Source organism: Hylobates moloch, unplaced genomic scaffold (assembly GCF_009828535.3).
Source record: "Hylobates moloch isolate HMO894 unplaced genomic scaffold, HMol_V3 SCAFFOLD_9, whole genome shotgun sequence".
Taxonomy (NCBI): Eukaryota; Metazoa; Chordata; class Mammalia; order Primates; family Hylobatidae; genus Hylobates; species Hylobates moloch.
This window is the reverse complement of record NW_026652284.1, coordinates 14,150,327-14,174,158: the sequence shown is the minus strand read 5'-3', so window position 1 is coordinate 14,174,158 and position 23,832 is coordinate 14,150,327. Positions and strand designations below refer to the sequence as shown.

General features: G+C 46.9%; 1 protein-coding gene across 12 annotated transcripts in view; it reads right to left on the bottom strand.

The window, feature by feature from the left end:
* The window catches only part of FHAD1 (forkhead associated phosphopeptide binding domain 1), a 156,646-nt gene that overhangs the window by 109,821 nt on the left and 22,993 nt on the right, over nt 1–23,832 (bottom strand). For all 12 annotated transcript variants that reach the window (XM_058444553.1, XM_058444550.1, XM_058444551.1 and 9 more), the window contains exons 3-4: nt 22,454–22,660; nt 5,105–5,372 (exon numbers count right to left, since the gene is read on the bottom strand). In XM_058444553.1, the coding sequence (XP_058300536.1) occupies nt 5,105–5,372; nt 22,454–22,660 (475 nt within the window). The remainder of the gene's footprint in view (nt 1–5,104; nt 5,373–22,453; nt 22,661–23,832) is intronic.

The window sequence follows — 23,832 nt, the reverse complement described above, 5'->3', positions numbered from 1 at the left end:
GGGATGTTGCTAAACACTCAACAATGCACAGGCCGGACCAGGCCTGGTGGCTCACACCTGTAATCCCAGCACTCTGGAAGGCTGAGGCAGGCAGATCACTTGAGGACAGGAGTTTAAGACCAGCCTGGCCAACATGGTGAAACTCCACCTCTTCTAAAAATACAAAAATTAGCCAGGTGTGGTGGCAGGTGCCTGAATCCTAGCTACTTGGGAGGCTGAGGCAGGAGAATCGCTCGAACCCGGGAGGTAGAGGTTGCACTGAGCCAAGATTGTACCACTGCACTCCAGCCTGGGTTACAGAGTGAGCCTCTGTCTCAAAATCAATGCACGGGACAGCCCCACAACAAACAATTATCTGGCCCCAAATGTCAGCAGTGCCAAGATTGAGAAACCCTAACCTAGAATAAATAAGTCCTTGGCTTTGCGTTTCCAAATAGAATTTTTCAAATCGAAAGCAAAGCAATGGTCTAAAGGCAAAACACTTTTGTTCGAAGAGTCCAGCTTTGGTAAGAGAGGAAAGGTCTTCCTCAGATTCCTCAAAAATGGGTGCTTTCAATGAAGAGCCAACCTGGAGGCCCGGAGCCGGCAGTGTTCTCCTGAGCCTGGAGCAGAGAGGCCCGGGTCTGACACAGGGGAACTCCTCACTACAGGAAGATGCAAGCCCCTCTCCGCATCAGGGGAATGCGGTGGAAGTTTGGGAGCAGACATCATGGTGCCTTCCCAACCCAGATGACACACCGGTGGGAGGCTGCAGTGGAGACGCCCAGGCAGATCTGAGGGCCTCAAAGCCTTCGGACCATTCATGGCTCACTCACTTCCCAAGTTCAACATGGCACTGGAGAAACAGGTGGAGAAATCTACTCATCAAAGACTGAGTGAAAAAAGAAAGAAACAGCACCTGTGTCTACCAATGGACGAATGGATAAAGAGAAATCTGTGATACATTCATGGAATGTGACTCAATGATAACAAGAAACAACTTTTTTTGTTTGTGTGTTTTTTGAGGTAGAGTCTCACTCTGTCGCCCAGGCTGATGGAGTACAGTGGCACACTCTCGGCTCACTGCAACCTCTGCCTCCCGGGTTCAAGCAATTCTCCTGCCTCAGCCTCCTGAATAGCTGGGATTACAGGTGTGCGCCACCACACCCAGCTAATTTTTGTATTTTTAGTAGAGATGGGGTTTCACCATGTTGATCAGGCTGATCTCAGGCTCCTGACTTTGTGATTCGCCCTCCTTGGCCTCCCAAAGTGCTGGGATTACAGGTGTGAGCCACCGTGCCTGGCCACAAGGAACAACTTGTAAGACATACAGCAAAATGGATGAATCTCAGAAATATGCAGAGTGAAAAAAGCCTCACATGAAAAACATACATGACATGATTCCATGTATTTGAGAATCTAGAACAGGAAGCTCTAATCCATGGTGGAAAAAGAATTTGGAAGAGTAGTTACCTCTAGGGGAAGGGGTTGGGAACTGACTTGGAAGGGACCTGAGGGAGCTTCCTGGGGTGATGGTGATGTTCTTGACAGGGGTTTGGGTTACACAGGTGTATACAATTGTCAAAACGTAGTGAGTGTTCACACGAGATCTGTGCATTTCATTTAGTGGCAGCCAGTCTCCAAGATGACCCTGGTGATTCTTGTCCCTGTATTCATGCCCCTATATAGTCACCTCCAATGCTGGATGAAGCTTGTATTAATATGCTCAGGTTGCCATAACAAAATACCACAGACTAGGGGGCTCAATAACAGAAATTAATTTTCCTTTATTAAATTTTTAATTTTTTCTTTTAAAAATAGAGATGGGGTCTTGCTATATTTCCCCAGCTGGTCTTGAACTCCTATCTTCAAGGGATCCTCCTGCCTCAGCCTCCCAAACTGCTGGGATTACAGGGGTGAGCCACTGCACCAATTTATTTTTTCAAGTTTTAGAGGTTGGAAGATCAAGGTGGCTTGGCCGGGTGGCTTCTCCTGAGGCCTCTCTCCTTGGTTTGCAGACGGCCACCTTCTCACTATGTCCTCACATGGTCTTTCCTCTGGTGTCACTTGTGTCCTAATCGCCTCCTCTCACAAGGACAACAGTCAGATTGGATTAGGGCCCACGCTAACTACCTCATTTTAACTTAATTACCTCTTTAAAGGCGGGTGGATCACCTGAGGTCAGGAGTTTGAGACCAGCCTGGCTAACATGGTGAAAACTCATCGGTACTAAAAATACAAAAAATTAGCCGGGCGTGGTGGTGGGCGCCTGTAGTCCCAGGCACTCGGGAGGCTGAGGCAGGAGAATGGCATGAACCTGGGAGGCGGAGCTTGCTATAAGCCAAGATTGCGCCACTGCACTCCAGCCTGGGCGACAGAGCGAGACCATCTCAAAAAAAAAAAAAAAGAAAAAAAAAACTCACAAAAATTAGCCAGGCCTGGTAGTGGGTGCCTGTAATCCCAGCTACTTGGGAGGCTGAGGCAGGAGAATCACTTGAACCTGGGAGGCAGAGGTTTTAGTGAGTCAAGATCATGCCACTGCACTCCAGCCTGGGTGACAGAGTGAGACTCAGTTTCAAAAAGAAAGAAAAAAAGAAAAGAAAAGAAGGAAGGAAGAAAGGCACTCTCTCAATACAGTTAGGTTCTGTGGTACTGGGGATTAGGACTTCAACATATAAATTTTGAGAGAACACAATTCAGCCATAACAGAGCTTATCTATGTAACCAAGGCTACTGGAGAAATGATGGAGTTTGACTCCTGAGGCTGGATCTTAAGAGACATGTGGCTGCTGCTTTTCTCTCTAGGACCACTCTTTTGGAGGAAGCTGGCAGCCATTTCATGAGGAGACTCAAGCAGCCTAGGAGAGGTAGTAGTGGTGAAGAACTGAGGCTTCCTGCTGTCACTAGTGAGGAACTGAGGCCTCTTCACACACGGATGTGAGTGAACTACCCAGGAGATGTGTCCTCCAGCCCCAGGCAGGCCTTCGGAGGACCGCAGCTCTCGTCAAAAGCTTAATGCAACCTCCTGAGAGTCCCTGAACCACAGCCATCCTGCTAAGCTACTCCCAAATGCCTGACCCCCAGAAACTGTGTAAGATAATGCACAGGGTTTTGGTTTGTTTTAGGTGCTATATGTTAGAGTAATTGGTTATAAATTGGTAACTAATACACACTGTATGTTAATTTTACACAAAAAGACAAAAACTGTTGAACTCCAGTTAATGGTATACGTGCTCCATTAACTCCAGTTAATGGTATAATGTTTAGGGGGAAGTCCACAGCTGTAGGAAACTTATTTTAAAATGTATCCAAAATTAAGATGAATTAATGAATTCACAAAATGATTGATAGATATACAATAAGACTATAGCAAAATGGGCCAGGTGTGGTGGCTCACGCCTGTAATCCCAGCACTTTGGGAGGCCAAGGTGGGCAGATCATTTGAGGTCAGGAGTTTGAGACCAGCCTGGCCAACATGGCAAAACCTCGTCTCTACTAAAAATACAAAAATTAGCTGGGCATGGTGGTGTGTGCCTGTAATCCCAGCTACTTGGAAGGCTGAGGCAGGAGAATCGCTTGAACCCAGAAGGTGAACTCCAGCCTGGGCAACAGAGTGAGACTCTGTCTCAAAAAAAAAAAAAAAAAAAAAGAGTATAGTAAAATGTTAATGGTAGATTTAGGTGGGGAGGGGGTCATTGTAAAATTATTTTTACTTTGCTGTATGTTTAAAAAATGTTCATATTAAGGCCAGGCGCGGTGGCTCACGTCTGTAATCCCAGCACTTTGGGAGGCCGAGGTGGGCAGATCACAAGGTCGGGAGATCGAGACCATCCTGGCTAACATGGTGAAACCCCGTCTCTACTAAAAATACAAAAACAAAAAATTAGCCGGGTGTGGTGGCGGGTGCCTGTAGTTCCAGCTACTCGGGAGGCTGAGGCAGGAGAATGGTGTGAACCCGGAAGGCAGAGCTTGCAGTGCACTGAGATGGTGCCACTGCCGAAATCCTGCCACTGCACTCCAGCCTGGGCGACAGAGGGAGACTCCGTCCAACAACAACAACAACAAAAAGTTCATATTAAAATGTTGGGGGAAAATGGCTGAGTCATTTCTCAATGTGGGTGGTAGGTATGTGATGGTGATGATGTAAACCGTGGAGACACATTGCCTTTACTCTTCAGCTTGCATATGTCACAATAATAATTATTTTAGTGACTGAAGAAGGTGACTATGTGAATGGTCTTGAGCAAGACTGGAAAAAGATATGGAAGCCTCTGGGAGATACCTGGGGACTCAGAAGGGCCTGGGGCTGGGACAAAGAGGACAGAGAATGGGACCTTGATGCCAGAGGCTAGGGAGGAACTCTGGGAACCATGCCTGGGGACTAAACTGACCAGCTCTTCTGCTGGTGAGGCTGCTGAGGCCAAGAGGACAGTGACAGATGGGAAGTTTCCTCCCCAAGTGCCATGAGGCTTTCAAGGGGGTAGTGGGGAAGGAAGGACACCCTGACGGTTGTGTGTGTCCCAGAATGACCAGGCTGTGAGTGGGCTGTCACCGAGCTCACCAGCCTTAAATGGGACCGAAAAACGTTAGATTAGATGGGACTGAATACACTTCCTCAGGAGAAGTCATTTTCCTTGATAAGTGTCAGTCTCCTCTGACCTGTAAAATGGTGGTAAAATATTTTAAAAACTCCTAGGGCTGTTGGGGGCAAAGGGGATTGCAATTACTAATATTTTTGCACAACTGAGTCAAAGTGTGTTGACATGATCCCGTGACACACTCATATGTACACACACACAGAGGCAACACCCACTGCAGGTGCCCTGGTGTGTGTATACGGACACAGCACAGAGGCAACACTCACTGCAGGTGCCCTGGTGTGTGTATACAGACACAGCACAGAGACTGGAGGGATATGCAGCACAGAGTCAACAGGGAGACCCTGGGGATAAGGATTACGGCTGATTTTTAACTGTTTTCTTACTTTCTGCTTAACCTGAATTTATTTTTATTTTTTACAATTGAACATGTTCTACTTTTAGAATCAGAAAGTAAACCAAAGCCAAGACCCATCCACATGGCCGTGAACCACCCCCAAGCCACCGATGGCAGCCCTGACGCATACCTTGCTTGATGACGGAGGGCTTGCGGGCGTCGTCCACCACGAACGAGAACATCTCCTTGCTGGCGCTCACAGGCCGCCTGTGGGAGGCCGGCAGGACCACAGTGGGTCTGGGGAAGGCCTGGGACCAGCTCCTCTGCATCGGTGCTGGCTGGACGCCTTGGTGGAAGGGGATATGTGGCGGTGGGAGGGCCTGGTTTGGCTGCTGTGTGCCACGAGGTGGCTGTGGCCCTGGCCATGGTGCTGGGCCCCTCATCCATGGGAAGGAGACCTGCAGGGGCAGACAAGGGTCAGGGGAGGTTATGACCAGCTGGGATGGTCTCCATTTCATTGTCCCAGCCATAGCATTGCTGCCCAAGGTCTTGGTTTATGAGTCACTTCCGGTCAGGCATGGTGGCGCACAACTGTAATCCCAACACTTTGGGAGGCCAAAGTGGGAGTCTAGCTAGCTTGAGTTCAGGAGTTCAAAACCAGCCTGGGCAACATGGCAAAACCCTGCCTCACCAAAAATTCAAAAATTAGCTGGGCCTTATGGCCTATGCCTGTGGTCCCAGCTACTTGAGAGGCTGAGGTGAGGATCACCTGAGCCCAGGAAGTAGAGGCTGCAGTGAGCTGTGATAGCACCACTGCACTCCATCCTGGGCGACGGAATGAGACTCTGTCTCAAAAATAAACAAACAAAAAAAACAATGAGTCACTTCCCCCAGGAAGCCTTCTTGGACTCTCCTCAAGTTTGGGATGGGGGTCCTTGCCTGGACCACACGGCACACGATCACACCACCATTGAGTGAGTGCGTGCGTTACCCAGGCGTCCTGCCGAAAGAGTCACCTTCATTAACTCATTTAATACACTCAACAGTCTGCGATATCAACACTCGGAGGACACAGGCCGGGCAAGAACAAGGGACTCTGAACACCATAGATGTGGTATTGATCTGCTGAGCCAAGAGAATGTCCCCTCTAAGGGATTAGGGACTTTTCATCTACCTTTCTTACCACTGTATCTTCAGCCCCTAGAATAAATGCTTGGCACATACCTAGTAGGTCCTCAAATGTTGGTCAAAATAACAGACAAGCCAATCACTGAGATTCCAGTCCAGCTCCCTGGGACTCCACAGCCTTTTCTCTTTCTGTCCACACTGTGGGTCCCTCTATCCCTCAAAGTTCAGAGCTCTGGGATTGCAGGGACGCTGACTGTCTGATTAGCCTTTGCTTTTCCACACCAGCACACCTGATTCTGGCAGAGGCCCCGGGGAAGATGCTACAGCTACTTTCTGTGGAGAGCATGTCAAAATCCATCTAACCGTGGATGAGCAAACGTGGAGTGGTGCTGACACCTGGCTTTTGCCATGGATTAATACTTTAGTGGTGGTTTCTCCCTGGTGCCTAGTGGTTGAAGGTGGCATTGATGAGCACTATCACTTATTGCACTGAGCTTATTGATTCCTCATCATGACCCTTTGTGTGAGGGTTCTCCTTATTCCTATGTTAGAAGTGAGGCTTGGAGAGGTTAAGGGATTTACCCAGCACAGGCAGTGGTGGACAGGGAACTGGGATCAAGATCTGATGCCCTATCCCTCCTCTCTTTCTTTCTCTCTCCCCTCCTCTGTCTCCCAATCCTCTTGGCACAAACAACGCTTTCCAGGTAGAGCTAAATTCAAAGGTTTGCTTCCTAGGCAAGAACTCATCCCTATTTTCCCAGGGCTCACGGTTCTCCTTCTGTAGCCCAGAGACAAGATGAGCTCAGACACACACAATGAGGAAAAGGACAGAATGCTTCCAAAATCAGAGCTCCAGCAGACAGCACTTCCTAGAACTTCAGCTGGGTTTTATTGAAGAGGAGGTCTCTCCGCTCACTCAGGATCCTAATCTCCAAGCTGCAGTCTGTCTACAGCTGCTCAGGGATCCTATGCATTCCCCCCAAGGCTTTCTTGGAGTCAGCGAGGACTGTTCTAGGAAATCTGGCACCAAACTCCGATCACCTGGTGATATATGGTTTGGCTGTGCCCCACCCAAATCTCATCTTGAACTGTAGTTCCCACAATCCCCTTAGGAGGCACTGGGAGGGACCTGGTGGGAGGTAATGGAATCATGGGGGCAGTTACCTCCATGCTGCTGTCGTGATAACGAGTGACTTCTTGTGAGATCTGATGGTTTTACAATGGGCTTTCCCCACCCCCTTGCTCTGCCCTTCTCCTTGCTGCCGCCATGTGAGGAAGGACACGTTTGCTTCCCCTTCTGCCATGATTGTAAGTTTCTGAGGCCTCCCCAGCCCTGGGGAACTGTGAGTCAATTAAACCTCTTCATTTTTAAATTACACAGTCTCTGGTATGTCCTTATAGCAGTGTGAGAACGGACTAATACATCTGGGGACACCTGGCCAGGCATTCATAACGACACTGGCCCACTTGAAATCTGTTTTCAGGAGTGGGTCTGGGCAGAGTTCCAGAACTCTGTTACCTTATGTGTAGTTTCCCATTTCTCTCCACTGCCAACATCTCAGCCTCTCCACCTACCTTCTTTTCTGTTCTTTGATTTCAGAAGCTGAGCCACTGTGCCCCTGCCCTGGACTGACTTCTCCATCCATCATGTCCCTCCCCATCCTCAGGGCTGTCTTGCCTCACTCATTCCCATGACCTTTTCCTATGGGTTTAATAAGTACTCATTGAATGAATGGGCTGAAGGTGAGATCGGGCAAACTCCAATGCGTTTTACTTCAGCCTTCTGGAACACAAATGTAGAGATTATTGGTTGTGGTGGAGGAATCCACTTTCATGCTAGGACATTCGGTGGGCGGGGCTCTAAGGTAAGGGTGCCTTATGCCAACTAACTGCACAGGTTCTAATGGGAGTGAGCATGTCTCCTGCCTCAAGGGCAACATTTCTGCAGTGGCCAGGCCAGAACCCACTCAGCATCTTTTGGAGACTATGGGTAAATCTCCCTCCCTCTCTCGGCCCATTGTTGTAGGTGGGACTAAGCAACAAATCACATTCACTGGCCACAGTGATTGGCCAGGGGTGGGGCATGCGATCCAATCAGAGCCAAGGAGACCAGGCTGGACACCAGACTCTCTAGCCACAGAGACCTGGGGAGTTGAAAATGTAGCCAGCACCAAGGGGTGCAGCCCAGACGTGGAGAGAGGGAAGGTGGTTTTCTTTTCTCCATTTTTTTTGAAACAGGGTCACTCTGTCATCCAGGCTGGAGTGCAGTGGTGCAATCACAGCTCACTACAGCCTAACCCTGTGGGCTCAGGTGATCCTCCTGCCTCAGCCTCCCAAGTAGCTTGGACTATAGACGCAGGCCACAAGGCCCAGCTAATTTTTGTATTTTTTGTTAAGACGGGGTTTAGCCATGTTGTGCAGGCTAGTCACAAACTCCTGGGCTGAAGTGATCCTCCTGCCTCAGCCTCCCAAAGTGCTGGGATTACAGACATGAGCCCCAACACCCAGTCTGTTTTTGCTTCATTGTAAAAAAAAAACATAACAAAATCCTCCATCTTAACCATTTTAGGTGTACAGTTCAGTATTTTTAAGTAAAGTCTAACTGCTGTGAAACAGATCTCCAGAACTTTTCCATCTTGCAAAAGTGAAAATATATTCTCATTAAATAACTCTCCCTTCTCCTCTCCTAAGAGCCCCTGGTAACCACCATTCCCCTTCTATTTCTATGAATTTAAATACTCTTTGTCCCTCATATAAGTGGATTCATACAACATCTGTCCTTTTGTGACGGGTTTATTTCACTTAGCACAATGTCCTTAGGATTCATCCATGTTGTAGCATGTGTCAGAATGTCCTTCCTTTTCATGGCTGAATAATATTCCATTGCATGGACAGATCACATTTTATTTATCCATTCATCTGTCCATGGACACTTGGGCTGTGTCCATCTCTTGGCTATTGTGCATAATGAACAAACAGAGAAGCTGGTTTTGAGCCCTGGCTCGCGTTGCACCCTGCACTAACTGCTCAGTACTGTGAGGCTAGTTTGAGCTGGTTTTGTCACTTGCAGCCCCCACAGTGCTAATGAGAGGGTCTCTAAAGGGGCCGGTGCATGACCTGTAAATGCAGCAAAGACTGCAATCAGCATTTCCAGTTAAAAAAAAAAAGTTTTATTTATTTATTTATTTATTTATTTATTTATTTATTTATTGAGATGGAATTTCGCTCTTGTCACCCAGGCTGGAGTGCAGTGGTGTGCTCTTGGCTCACTGCAACCTCTGCCTCCTGCGTTCCAGCGATTCTCCTGCCTCAGCCTCCCAAGTAGCTGGCATTATAGGCATGCGCCACCACGCCCAGCTAATTTTTTGTATTTTTAGTAGAGACAGGGTTTCACCATGTTGGCCAGGCTGGTCTTCAACTCCTGACCTCAGATGATCCACCTGCCTCGGCCTCCCAAAGTGCTGGGATTACAGGCGTGAGCCACAGCGCCCGGCATTGTTTGTTTGTTTTTTGAAAGCATGTTGATTTAAGGTGGCTTTAGTTGGAAGGTTAATGTCGGTCTTCTCTACTTAACAGGCCTACTCTATCATAAGCAAGGTCAAGGTTTTCTCAGAAATTGCTGCTGGTAACTACAAGGAAACAGTGAGGAGGATAAACAAACATAAAAAAAAGACTCCTGAAAAATCGGCTCCTGGCTGAGCTCGCATTAGAATGTACATAGAGTTTGGGATCAAGGTCAATTATCAACAAGTCTGGTTTAGAAATAGTTAAAAAATACTTGCTAGTGCCTTCTTTCTTTCATTCTCTTTCTTTCTTTCTTTCCTCCTCTTTCTTTGCCTCTGACCATATGGTATGTGGCGTGGTGGTTTTTTCTTTGTTTATTTCTGAGGCCGCGTGTGCTCTTCCTGATCTCTCCCACACTGTCTAAAATAGCAGGTTGCCAACGACCTGGACCACACCCACGGCTGAATTTCTATCAGCTTGAACAAACACCCAACCAGTAACGTACTCGAGAACTCCAAATCCATTGTTTCCGGATGATCTCGTTTCTTGTGTTATTACACTAACATCTGCTTCTGACCCTGTCAAGGCTTCAGGGTGAGAAGGACGCCCTAAAACGCCAAGGGAGTTTGCCCAGAGTCCCACAGGACCCATGCATTCTTCCAGGAAGCCCTGGAGGCTGTGGACAAGGCGGGGAAGTGGACCTTGTCCTTGGAGCATCTGTCATGTTTTCTGCTGTCTGCAATTTTTTTTTTTTTTTTTGAGATGGGGTCTCGCTCTGTCGCCCAGGCTGGAGTGCAGTGGCGCAATCTCAGCTCACTGCAAGCTCTGCCTCCCGGGTTCATGCCATTCTCCTGCCTCAGCCTCCCGAGTAGCTGGGACTACAGGCGCCCACCACCACGCCAGGCTAATTTTTGTATTTTTAGTAGAGACAGGGTTTCACCATATTAGCCAGGATGGTCTCGATCTCCTGACCTCATGATCTGCCTGCCTTGGCCTTCCAAAGTGCTGGGATTACTGGCATGAGCTGCCGTGCCCGGCCTCTAATTCTTACCACTTGGCTTTGAACCACCAAGGAGAGAAGGCTCTAGGTGCTAGGCTGTGCTGTGCCCTTCGTATATGTGGCCTCATCTAATCACGAGAATAACTCTGGGGTAGGGGAAGCATTTTTACCCACATTTTGTGCATTTAGGAGCAGAGGCTCAGTGAGGTTCAGAGACTTGCCCAAGGTCCTGAAGCCTGGAAGTGGTGATGCTGTTCGACTCCAAACTCTGTGCCCCTGGAGCTTCCAGGTCATTTGAAGTCGTGATTTACACTTGCTTTCCATACTTGCAAAAGGATCTTAGATGATTGGCTAACGAAGAATAGATTTTCTGAGTTAAAAAATGAAAATGAGAAATAGATGGTGTGAAAATCCCCAAGATGGTGCATGGGCTGTGTGTGGACAGGATTTTCCAGGAATGCTATAGGCTCCTTCATGCAAGTTTGAGTCACAGGGTATGTGCAGCACCCTGGATGCCACTCAGAGAACTGCAGTCTCCCCCCAGGCAGGGCTGTAGCTGGCTCACTGCTGTGCCAGAGGAGAGCTGGGGCCTGTTGGTGCTGGCTCATGAGAGCCAATGAGTAAATGTGGAGAATTCTGTGAGCTGGCTGATAAACACAGCCATTATTATATATACTTACAATTAAATTATACCAGAAACAACAGTAATAAATACTTAAAACTTAGCCTCCTAATTATTTTACTATATTTCATGATAATCTGTGCTCTTACGGTTATTCTTCCTACTGCATCTGTGTGTTGGCAGTGCTGTAGAGTGATGTGCTGCTACATAGCTCTCTGTGGCTCTGTGTTAGTGAAGCTTGAAATTGGCCAGGATGGTGAGGTAGGACGTGGGACTCAATTCTGGAGGTTTGGCTCAGACACCAGACCAAATTGAGGACCAGCTAAAACAGGGCTGCAGTGGAAGCAGCTTTCCATAAGACACGCCCACCAGTGTGCCATGTCAGTTTTGTACTGTCATGGCAACACCCAAAAGATACCACCCCTTTCCATGGCAATGACCCAACTACCTGAAAGGTAATACCCTTTTCCTGGAAATTTCTGCATAAACCACCCCTTCGTTGCTGTGTAATTAAATGTGGATATGAATATGACTGCAGAATTGTCTTTGAGCTGCTACTCTGGGTGCACTGCCCATGGGGTAGCCCTGCTGAGCAAGTAGCAGCCCCGCTCCTGCCACTGTGCACTGCTGCTTCCATAAAAGGTGCTGTCTCACACTGCTGGTTTGCCCTTGAATTCTTTCCTGGGCAAAGCCAAGAACCCTCCCTGGCTAAGCCCCAATTTTGGGGCTTGCCTGTTCTGCATTAATGGGAGTATTTACACCACAGAAATCAGGAAATGCTACAAATCAGGGATTGATTTTTCATTTTGTTGCTTGTCTATTCTTAGGAAGGTGTTGGATAAAATATTAGTAATACAGATGAGATTTAAAAGTGTTTTGTGTCTGTAGCCATCACCTTATGAGTAGCACAAAAGATATGGAGGAAATTTTCTTCTGATATTCAAAAACTATTATCCAATAGTTTCTTCTGGTATTCAGAAACTATGATAGCAAAGAAGGTGCTCATGTCATTGATGAACATGTGAGGTTCCAACACAAATCTTTCTCATTTCACTTTTGTCTTACAAAGGTAAACAAATATATCCACCAGTAATCTGGTTGGAAACTTATTCATCAGTTGCTACCATAAGTTGGCTAGGGATACAAGAGTTTGGCAAAAATCAATAAAAATCCTCTGTGAGAATCAATGGCTCTATGGAATTTATGATAAATTTGCAATAAAGAGTCTTGCATATTTTGTTATTATTTGTAAAGAATATGCTACACATTCTTTGGTCAGTAAGCTTTATACTATACCTGCATGCTTTACTTTTTCAGACACTCATCAGCATAGCACTGGCTGGACCCAGTGCCCAGTGAAGGGCCTGGCACACACTCTAGGTGCTGGCTGACCGAACTGAATTGAACAATTGGCAAACAGAGCCAAAGTTAAAAAAACCCTTCAGCTGATTCTGGGGCTGGGGCAGGGAGAATACATTATGAGCCCGGGGCATCTTGTAACAGCAGAAAGTGAGTAAGTGCTCAAAAACAGAAGGTGCGGGCCCTGTTAGAGGGATGGGCACCAACCCAAAAGCGCTCCAGTGGCCAAGGCTAGAACAGTATGAGCTACAAAATAAATAACATCAGGTGGATTATAGTACAGAGAATCAAATAAAGACACAGGAGTCCATGCTGATATAAATACATGAATGAGTAAATAATTCAATGGCGGAGAAGAGACACTTCCTGACAGAAGAATGTAACACACATAGGTAATCCCCAGCCAGAAGGTGGAGCTGAGTCTTAATCAATGCCCCCTTCCTCCCCTCTCCTTTTTTTTTTTTTTTTTTTTGAGATGGAGTCTCGCTCTGTAACCAGGCTGGAGTGCAGTGATGTGATCTTGGCTCATTGCAACCTCTGCTTCCCGGGTTCAAGCGATTCTCCTGCCTCAGCCTCCTGAGTAGCTGGGACTATGGGCACGTGCCACCATGCCTGGCTAATTTCTGTATTTTTAGTAGAGACAGGGTTTCACCATGTTGGCCGGGATGGTCTCCATCTCTTGACCTCGTGATCCACCCAACTTGGCATCCCAGAGTGCTGGGATTACAGGCATGAGCCACTGCACCTGGCCTCCCCTCTCTTTTGAGGGTGGGCTACGCTTAGTGATTTGCTACCAAAGAACAGATTTATGGACAAGGAAGCAGTAACTTTACTGTGGAGAAACCTGTCCAATATCCCCTCAACCACTAGATGAAGTGAACATCACAGGGATGCCAGGTGGCTATCAGTGCCCCTGAAATGATAAGACGATAGCGACACTTTGCCTTTGTGGCATGCTTTCCGAAAGCTGTGACCCCACTCTAACCAGAGGAAAACATCAGATGAATCCAGACCAGGGGTCATTCTCTGGGATATCTGGCCAGTATTCTCAGGATGGTCAAGGCCACGGAAATCAAGGAAAGACTGAGAAATTTTCACAGACCAGGAGATATGATAATCAAATGAATATGGTGCCCCAATGCATCATGGATCCTGAAGTTTAGCTGATATTAATAAAAATGTACCGATGTTGATTTTTCTTTTTTTGATTTTGAAAACTGTACTATGGTCATGTCAGATGTTAACCATGGGGTAAACTGGGAGGCGGTAGACAGGAACTCTCTGTACAATCATCACAGCTCTTCTGTGAATCTAACATTATTCCAAAATAAAAAGGCTATTTAATTTTTTTTTTTTTTTGAGACAGTGTCTCACTCTGTCACCCAGGCTGGAGTACAGTAGCGTGATTTTAGCTCACTGCAACCTCCGTCTCCTGGGTTCAAGCGATTTTTATGACTCAGCTTCCCGAGGAGCTAGGATTACAGGCATGCGCCACTACACCTGGCTAATTTTTTGTATTTTTAGTAGAGACGGGGTTTTGCCATGTTGGTCAGACTGGTGTCAAATTCCTGGCCCCAAGTGATCCACCCACCTTGACCTCCCACAGTGCTGGAATTACAGGTGTGAGCCACCATGCCTGGCCAGGTTATTTAATTAAAAAACAAAAACAAAACTCTTTTAAGGGACCTTTGAGTTACCAGAAAAAAATAATACAAAATCCACGTGGAACCACTAATGTCGCTTATTCATACAGGTGGTCCTCTGGGTCTACTTTCAGCCTCTACTTCCTCTGATCTGTGGCTGCGGTTTGGGAAGAGTGTGATCTGCAGGAAACAGCCACGGTTGATCCCTGGGGTTTTGGGCCGGGTCGTCTGTGTTCTGTTTCACCAGGATGCTAAGGCTTCCGCCTGCGCTCCTCCCTGCAGTCCTCTATGCTGTCTGCACACTCTGTAGACATCTGAGGACGAAGCAAACTTCAGGAGTCCTTCTGTGTTTTTGCCGAGGACATTGTGCCTGAGACTGCCTGCTGCCCCGTGCCCTCCACTTCACGGGCTTTGGAAAATGTCCTTTGATATAAAAAAACCCGGTCTCAGGATTTTTCATCACATCAGCAGGTCCCCCCCAGGAGCTGTAACAGCACAGTGTAGAGGAAAAATACTACGTGATCGGGCTGGGAGATGACAAAGCTTGGCTATCGAGACGTTTCTTCTGAAGTGTGCCGTGCTCTCTGGTTCTTTGTTCAATCCCCAGTTACTTGGCCTGGTTACAGGCAAAGTCACATCCTTCTCAAGAACGGGGAGTATTTAATGGTCCCATGAAGATGGGAACTGCCACCTTCCCTGGGATGGATGACTAAACCCCCAACTGTGTGTCCTTCTCAACATACACAGAGGAGAAAAACAAGCCACCCTACTTCCTTGGAGACCGGCCTGCAACTTTCCTGATAGAGAATGGATTATTCTTCATTTTCTTTCCCCAAGCTCCTGGCCCGGAATCTCATTGCGGAGGCTCAGCTTAGGCAGGAGGAATGCTTTCTTGCCATGGGATTTTTTTTTTTTCCTCCCTACATTGCATCCATCTCCTGCATGGGTGTGGGGGAGACACCCCTCCCTCCCACAATTCTGAGTCCATTAATCGTAGTGGGGCTCATCCGCTCCACTCCGGGGTAGGGAGTATGTCCCAGGCCTGGCCAGTCAGAGCAGTCCATGTCTCTGGCTTCAGTGATTGGTTTGGGGATAGTCATGTGATCCAAGCTAAGCCAATGAGGAGGCTTGCTCTTTTCCTAGAGCTGCTGAGTTTGGAAGGTGCTGGGGTTGCCAGTGGCCACCTCATTACAGGTGGGGCAAGAATCTGCTTGAGACTATGAAGCTCACAAAGATGAAAGAGACAGATTCCTTTTTTTTGTTTTGTTTTGTTTTAAGGATCGGAAAGTTTAACAGACAAGAAAGAAGGAAGAAGACAGAAGGAAGAAGCTCCCGGTACAGAGAAAGAGGGAGGGGGGCTCCAAAGCCGGGAGAGGTAACCCCAACAGACATTCTTGAGCATCCCTTGAGCACCTGGATCTAGCCAGGCCTGAAGCTGGTGCTTCTGGCCTTTTCAGTTACATGAAAAATAACTTCAACTACTTCTTCTTCTCCTTCTTTTGCTTAGGCTAGTCTGAGTTGGGTTTCTGACACTTGCAAACAGTAAAATTTCCTGGAAAATATGCTTATTGACACGAGCACAAATATCACTATGTACTCAGAATGAAAGGTGTTAATGCGAGTTCTGACTTGTTTGAATAACACCCACCAGGCTATAATCATGCACCAAATTTACCTTTAAACTTGTAAGAGTAAAGCAGTGGCCCCAGAGAAGAAGTGATTTAAGACCAAGGAACCAACCACAGGTAGTAAAACATTAGGTGGAGAAATTTGGAACAAATAAACAGTTCTTTAGCTACAGCAGCCTCTGGACTATAAACCTCAAATTTCTGTTTCAAAAGTTATACCAGGGAAAACATTCCAAAGTTTTTTTTAAAAAAAAACTTCCAGTTGAAGAAACAGGTAAAATTTATAAACATTCATCTGTTGTATATATTACAAATTAATGTCAAGCATATTTATCAGATGTATCAATATGATTATATTACTATATATGCAAATGCATATACATGTATGTGTATATTTAGAACCACATATCTCCAAGTTCTGTTTTAAAGAGGTAATGAAGGCAGGTAATCCCAGCACTTTGGGAGGCCAAGGTGGGCAGATCCCCTGAGGTCAGGAGTTCGAGACCAGCCTGGCCAACATGGCGAAACTCTGTCTCTACTAAAAATACAAAAATTAGCCAGACGTGGTGGCGGGCGCCTGAATCCTAGCTACTTGGGAGGCTGAAGCATGAGAATTGCTTGAACCCAGGAGGCAGAGGTTGCTGTGAACCGAGATCGTGCCACTGCACTCCGGCCTAAGCAACAGAGTGAGACTCCGTCTCAGAAAAAAAAAAAGAGGTAATGAAGACTGTTCAAAGCGTATTTTCCCTTTTTCCTATTCCTCAGTTAACTAAGTAAACTATTAACCAGCGCAGTTCCTAGCAGATAGCAGGGGCATTCGTTCTTTCTCCTATCCCCAGAATCTCCTATCCTCCTTTTTAGCCCTTCCTTCAGACACTGGGTAAATGAAAGAGGCAGAATAGCATAGTGTTATGAGTGGAGGTTGGTAAACTTTTGCTTAGAGAGCCAGAGAGTAAATATTTTTGGCTTTGTGTCCCATATGATCTCTGTCTACTCAACTCTGCCACTGGAGCAGAAAAGCAAACACTGGTGGGCATGGAGGTGTTACAATAAAACTTTATTTATAAAAACAGGAGATGGTCTCAATTTGACCCATGGGATGTAGTCTGCCGACCTCTGGTTAAGAACACGGGATTTAGAATTAAGCAGAATTTGTTCATCTATCTCCTCTGCCTCCTACCATCTATAACCCCGAAAAATGTGTTACATTTTGTGCCTCACCTGTAAAATGGAGATGACAACAGATACTTCTTACTTTGTGAGAACTGAATGAGATCATATATATTAAGTACTTAGAACACTTCCTGGTACGTATAATAAGTGCTCATTAAACATTAGCCACCAGACATTATCATCAGCATCAAAAAAGAAACTGAAAGGGGGGAACTGAGTTTGTCCAGGAACTTCAGCAACATCCCTGGTGAAAAGATAGTGGAGGCGAATGAGGAAGCCCCTATCTGAAACTGCATTTTCTTCTATCATCGGTGGCTTTCGTTTCTACCCACATGATATATCATCCCCCATGAGCATGTGAAGTGGCAGGCTGGCAGCACTGCAGTGAGGAACTTGCCTGAGCATTCAGGTTACCGAGGTGCTCTGGGCTGTTGGGAAAGACTTCCAGACTGGGACTTAGGAGACTTAATCCTGGTTCTGGCCGTAACTGATTACACAATCTTGGGAACATTGCAGAACCTCTTTGGGCTTCAGTTTATACGGTGATGGGATGGTCCCAAAGGCCTGTATGCAGATTCTGAAGGGGGAAAGGGAGCCTGTGTTCCTGCCCAGCAAAAGTTGGAAACTGAGGCTCAGAAAGGCTAGATTGCCGTTGGAGTTTGAACTTCAGTCTATCGTACTCCAAAGCCTTTGTGTTCTTCACTGCACTCCTAAAGAGCTTCCCCTTTAAGGCAGTGAGTAGCCAGGCACATGGGCACTCTTTAGGTTGGGCAGGATGTCATGAGGTTGCAAGAGGGACAAAGGACTGCATCCAGAAGTCACGTGGGAAGCTCTGGCTGGAATGGGAGCAGGGCAGAACAGGCCAATGTAGGTTTCCTTACCTAGCTGCTTTATAAGAACAGCACTAGTGTTCACAGGACAACCCTCACTCACAGCTCCTTTCCTGGAAATCATAAAGCACTGAAGAAACCAACAAGCAAACATCATAATGGCAGGCACAACGTGGCAAGCACACCTGACTTTGTGACTTGGATTTCACACGCCTGACACTTAGGCAGAGACTCCACGTTACTACTCAACAGTTGCTTCAGGGCGTTGCAAATGGCCCTGTAGGTTATGCCTCGCACAACTCCAGGGGGTGCCATCTTCGTGGACTCTACTGTGAATGGTGACGAGTTGTGCAAGATGGTGGCCCCAGGCTATACTTTTTTTTTCTTTTCTTTTTTTTTTTTTTTTGAGACAGAGTCTCACTCTGTTGCCCAGGCTGTGGCATGATCTTCGCTCACTGCAACCTCTGCCTCCCGGGTTCAAGCAATTCTTGTGCCTCAGCCTCCTGAGTAGCTGGGACTATAGGTATGTGCCACCACGCCTGGCTAATTTTTTGTGTTTTTGGTAGACATGGGGTTTCACTATATTGGCCAGGCTGGTCTCAAACTCCTGGCCTCAAGCGATCCTCCTGCCTTGGCCTCCCAAAGTGCTGGGATTACAGGCATGAGCCACCACGCCCGGCCCCTAGGCTATACTTTGGCAAAAAAAGCTATGATATACAACGTGTACCCTTAAGCATATCGTGGATGCCAATGTACTTTGTCAACCAAGAGTTTCTGTTTTTCTACCTTGTATGTCACTCCATGGGTAAGTTATTTGCGAAGGCATCCACCTAGTCATTGGGAGGTCTTGGGAAGTTTTCTGTCCATGGGAAGGCTCACAGCGGAGGCAGGTGGCTGCCAGCGTGCTCCTCTTATCTTCCCGCTATCATAGGTGCCAGGTGCTGGGCTAAGCAATTTGCAAACAATGACCCCTTTAATACTACAGTAACCCCACATGGGAGGAACTATTAGGATTCCAATTTTACAGAAATGGGAACTGAGGCTTTGAGAGGTGACGCAAGTTGTGCATGATCCCACAGCTGGTCAAGAGCAGGGCAGAACTGTGTGGGGCAGACTCACTTGAACTTCAGGACACCCACGCTAGCCACTGTGATGTCTACAAACACATTAGGGTCTCTAACTTCTGCCTCCACCTCCCATTCCCTGTTGAAATGGCTGTCACGTCCCTCTCTGTTGGTTATGGTCACCACAAAGGCTGAAATAAATTTTTCCGTTTGGGAACTCTTTCTTGGGAAAAGAGCAGCTAAGCCTTACGATATTAGGACAATCCTCTTCCAAAGGAAACAATCCTTGAAAACTCTACCACGGGGAAGTCACAGCGCCCTCTCCAGGGACTCAAAGAATCAATAAGAGACAAGAGTATGCTGGAATCAAGACAGCTACACATTTCTTAGAAAAACTGGACCCCAAAATGAGATGAGATTTGATGAGAGACGCTCTTCACTACCTCCCTTTTTCTTTTTTATAGCTTACAGGTCGAGGTCATCGGGCAAATAGAAAGCAAAGCCATCGGAAGGAGAAACTCAGTCCACATGGCTGCCCTCACTCAGGCCTGCAAAGGACCTTTTGTCACTAAGAGCTCAGAGGAAGCCTGCACAAACGTCTCTCGATCTAGGAATGCTCTGAAAGGGAGCCGAGGGCAGTTTTGTGAGGATGGGGTGGAGGCAGGGGGGTCTTCTGAGGAAACCCTGGCAGGGACAGAGGCTCAGCTTGCCCCCTGGAAAGGCTCAGGCTGCTGTGAGGTGCCCTGGGCATGGGCCAGGGAGCATCTGTCTGGCTGCCAACAGTTCCTTAGCTAATAAAGCAGGAGGCAACTGCATGTAGAAATAAGAATTTTTAAAATTCATGTACAGCCAAGTGACTGTAAAAGTGTGCTTTGTTGGCCAGGCGTGGTAGCTCACGCCTGTAATCCCAGCACTGTGGGAGGCCGAGACAGGCGGATCACGAGGTCAGGAGATCGAGACCATCCTGGCTAACACGGTGAAACCCCGTCTCTATTAAAAATACAAAAAATGAGCCGGGTGCGGTGGCGGGCGCCTGTAGTCCCACCTACTCGGGAGGCTGAGGCAGGAGAATGGCGTGAACCCGGGAGGCGGAGCTTGCAGCGAGCCGAGCTCGGGCCACTGTACTCCAGCCTGGGCAACAGAGCGAGACTCCATCTCAAAAAAAAAAAAAAAAGTGTGCTTTGTTGTCTTTGAAAACCAGTTGATGATACTGCTGCAGCTAGCAGCTGACCCAATGGTTTTCTCCCAGTTGTTACCTGCAAATGGAGACAGAGTTTAATTCACAGTGACTAGCTGTGTGGTCCTGGGCAAATTACTTAATCTCTCTGAGTTTCAGGTTTCTTGTCTGTAAAATGGGGATCATGAGAGAGCCCATGCCATAGGCTGTTGCATTAAATAAGGGAAAGCAGGTAAATGCCTTACCACAGTGTCCCTCCTGCTCCTCCTCATTATTCCATTATAATAACTCTACTGTTCTCGTTCATCAACAAAATATAAACTGTTATACAAAACAGAATCTTTTTTTTTTTTTTTTTTTGAGGTGGAGTCTCGCTCTGTCACCCAGGCTGAAGTGCAGTGGCGTGATCTCAGCTCACAGCAACCTCCACCTCCTGGGTCCAAGCAATTCTCCTGCCTCAGCCTCCAGAGTAGCTGGGACTACAGGCGCCTGCCACCATGCCCGGCTAATTTTTTTTTTTGTATTTCAGTAGAGATGGGGTTTCACCGTGTTGCCCAGGCTGGTCGCAAACTCCTGAGCTCAGGCAATCTGCCCGGCTCAGCCTCCCAAAGTGCTGGGAATACAGGTGTGAGCCACCAGGCCCGGCCAAAACAGAATCTTTTATAATACATTCTCTTGCTCCTTCAGTAGTGAAGGTTGGACGTCTTTACCACTGGGTGACACACTTATGTGATTAAAACAAAATACCCCTCCCCAAATTTGTACACTTAGATTCACAGTTGCATCATTTGCAACAGGCAAAAGGTGGAAGGAGCCCACGTGTCTACCCATGGAAGAACGGATAAGCAAAATGTGGTCTATCATACATGGGAGCATTCTTCAGCTTTCAAAAGGAAGGACGGTCTGACGCATGCTACAACACGGATGAACCTTGAGGACTTGGTGCTAAGTGAAACCAGCCAGACACAAAAGGACAAATATTGTATGATTTCACTTATACAAGGTACACAGAGTAGTCAGATTCACAGACACAGGAAGTAGAATGGTGGTCTTTAGAGGCTAGGATGAGAAGGCAACAGGCAGACAGTGTGCTCTTGTTTAATAGGGACAGAGTTTCAGTTTTGCAAAATGAAAAGAGTTCTGTGGATCAACGGTGTGACAGCAGCGCCACAATGTGAATGCACTCAACACCGAACTGTTCCTTAGAAATGGTGAATATGGTGAATTTCATGTTATATGTATTTTACCACAATTTAAAACATAAAAAATTACACAAACCAACACAAAAAGTCAAGTATCTCAGAGGTTCCTTTCTAGGACGTGGTGATGGCAATGTTCTGAAAGTGGCTTGTGGAGATGGCTGCACCCTTCTGTAAATACACTAAAATGTGTTGAATTGTACGCTTAAAATGGGCAGGGTTTATGCTGCATAAATTATACCTCTATAAAGCTGTTCAAAGCAAGGAAGAAAACAAATGCCAAGGTCATGAGGAACCCTGTAGTGTGACGGGTGCACTTGCTGCCTTGGTTGTGGCAATGGCTTCACAGGTATATCCATGTGCCCAAACCTAGCAAAAGATATGCTTTAGACATGTACAGTGTTATTGTATGTCAACTATACCTCATAGTTATCCACATAAAAATGAAACCCCTATATTTTATTAAACAATGTCCCTTTTGATGGGCATTTAGGTTTCAAATGTTATGCCACTACAAATAATACTTCAATAAATATCTTTGTATGAAAAAAAAAGAAATACAGATATTGTATGTCCGCCTCCTCCCCCACTGGCAAGTCACAAAATTAGAATTTCCCATGGAGGTGCCCCGAGAACCTGTAATTTTACTGAACAGTCCCCCTTAAATTCTGATAATCAGACATGTTTAGGGAAACACTGGCTCAGCCTTCACAGACTTAGCTTTTCAGGTGCTTATGTGTTGAGAGTGTCTACTTGGACGCTGAGTCTCAGGCTCTACAGACATTCTCTTGATGCCATGTGCCATCAAGAAGGCAGAGACCTGGGCATATGAAGAAGTCTGGCCCAGGTCACAGAGCTAGGAAGGAGCAGAGCACTGATCTGCCTAAAAATGAAATCCATCTCTGCATTTTCAAAAGCACACGTTGTTTTCCACTTCCTCTCAGGAAGTTGCACATTTTTGGAAAACTGGTTCTATGTGAGCCAAGATGCAACTCCAAGAAATGCCCAGAAGAGGGTGCTAAGATTCTCTCCCTCCCAGGACCCGCCAGAATGACTCAGAACTCCACAGGGTCGACTCTGTCTCTGCCGCCTGAGTGCAGCGTGTGATCACAGTGGCACCGCTGTGGATGAGTGCCACCCTGCAGCTGCATGCGAGCGCCGGGCTGCACGAAGGCGACACGGCCCCTCTATCCCCCAGTGGCCCGGACTCACCGGAGGTGGGTTTTCAATGACCAGTTCATAGGTCAGCCCTGCAGACCCAAATCTCAGGATGTCTCCAGGGATGAGCTTCACAGCCACGTTTTGAATGTGGCACTCGTTGACAAACGTGCCGTTGCGGGAATTGAAGTCCTGGAGAACAAAGTTGCGCTCCGCCTCGTTATATTCAATGAGTGCATGGTGGTTGTCGATGTCAGGAGACTGCAACGGAGAAGGAGGACAGTCGTAGCCATGGAAACAAAAATGACACAGCCCCTAATGTTTCGAGCTGAGTGCTTTACCTGTTTTGACGCCACCAGATCATCACGACAATCCTCATTTTAAAAGGAGGACGCTGAAGATCAGAGAGGTTAAGTGACTTGCCCAAGGCCACACAGCTAGTGCGTGAAGGAGCTTGGGATATGTGCTCTGTCTGACACCAGACCTGGGGACAGGTACCTAAGTTGTTGAGTGGGGAAATCAGGCAACACAAAGGCAAAGGGATCTTGGGAGAGTCATATTGAGCAAATACGGGACCAGGGAATTGGCCATTTTCTTTTCTTTTTGTTTGTTTTTATTATTTTTTTAATTTTACCAAAACTGAAAATGGTCAAGGAATTAGCCATTTCCTATTGTCCTGACTCCACATGGGTATTTATGGTGGTACTCAGTACCAGGGCAGGAGGCAGAAATGGCCCAAACAAGAAATAGAGAAAAGTACTAAAGAAGCCATTACCATTACTTATAATCCCACCCCCACCAGTGGCAGCCATGGTTAACATTGAGGTTCACATCCTTCAACGTTTTTTTCTATGCTTACGTTCTTTTAAATTTTTTTTAAACAAAATTAATGACACCCTACATACATAGTTTTATAACTACCTTTGAAAAACCTTGATGTAAAATAAACATTTCCCATGCGATTAGTTATTTCCATTGCTTCTTAAAAGCTACTCAGGATTTGCCTAACCACAGATGGCCTGCTTTTCAAAAGGGGGCTTGGGGTGACCATGTTTCCCCAAAGGAAAGGGGCCCCAGCCAGTGCGTCTGTGAACTGATGGCAGCGGACGGAAGCTCCTGTGTAATTTCACTTTAATAAGAGGACTGAGCGAAGCTCAGCATAAACGAGGTGACTGCATGTTCCGCTAGCCGCAGGGCCCTGGAGGGATGAAGGGAAATGTTCCGACTGTGAGCTGCAGGGCACACTGAAGTCTTCGTCTTTTTTGTTTGAGACAGAGTCTCGCTCTGTCACCCAGGCTGGAGTGCAGTGGCACGATCTTGGCTCACTGCAACCTCCACCTCCCGGGTTCAAGGAATTCTTCTGCCTCAGCCTCCCGAGTAGCTGGGACTACAGGCGTGCGCCACCACACCCAGCTAATTTTTGTTTGTTTGTT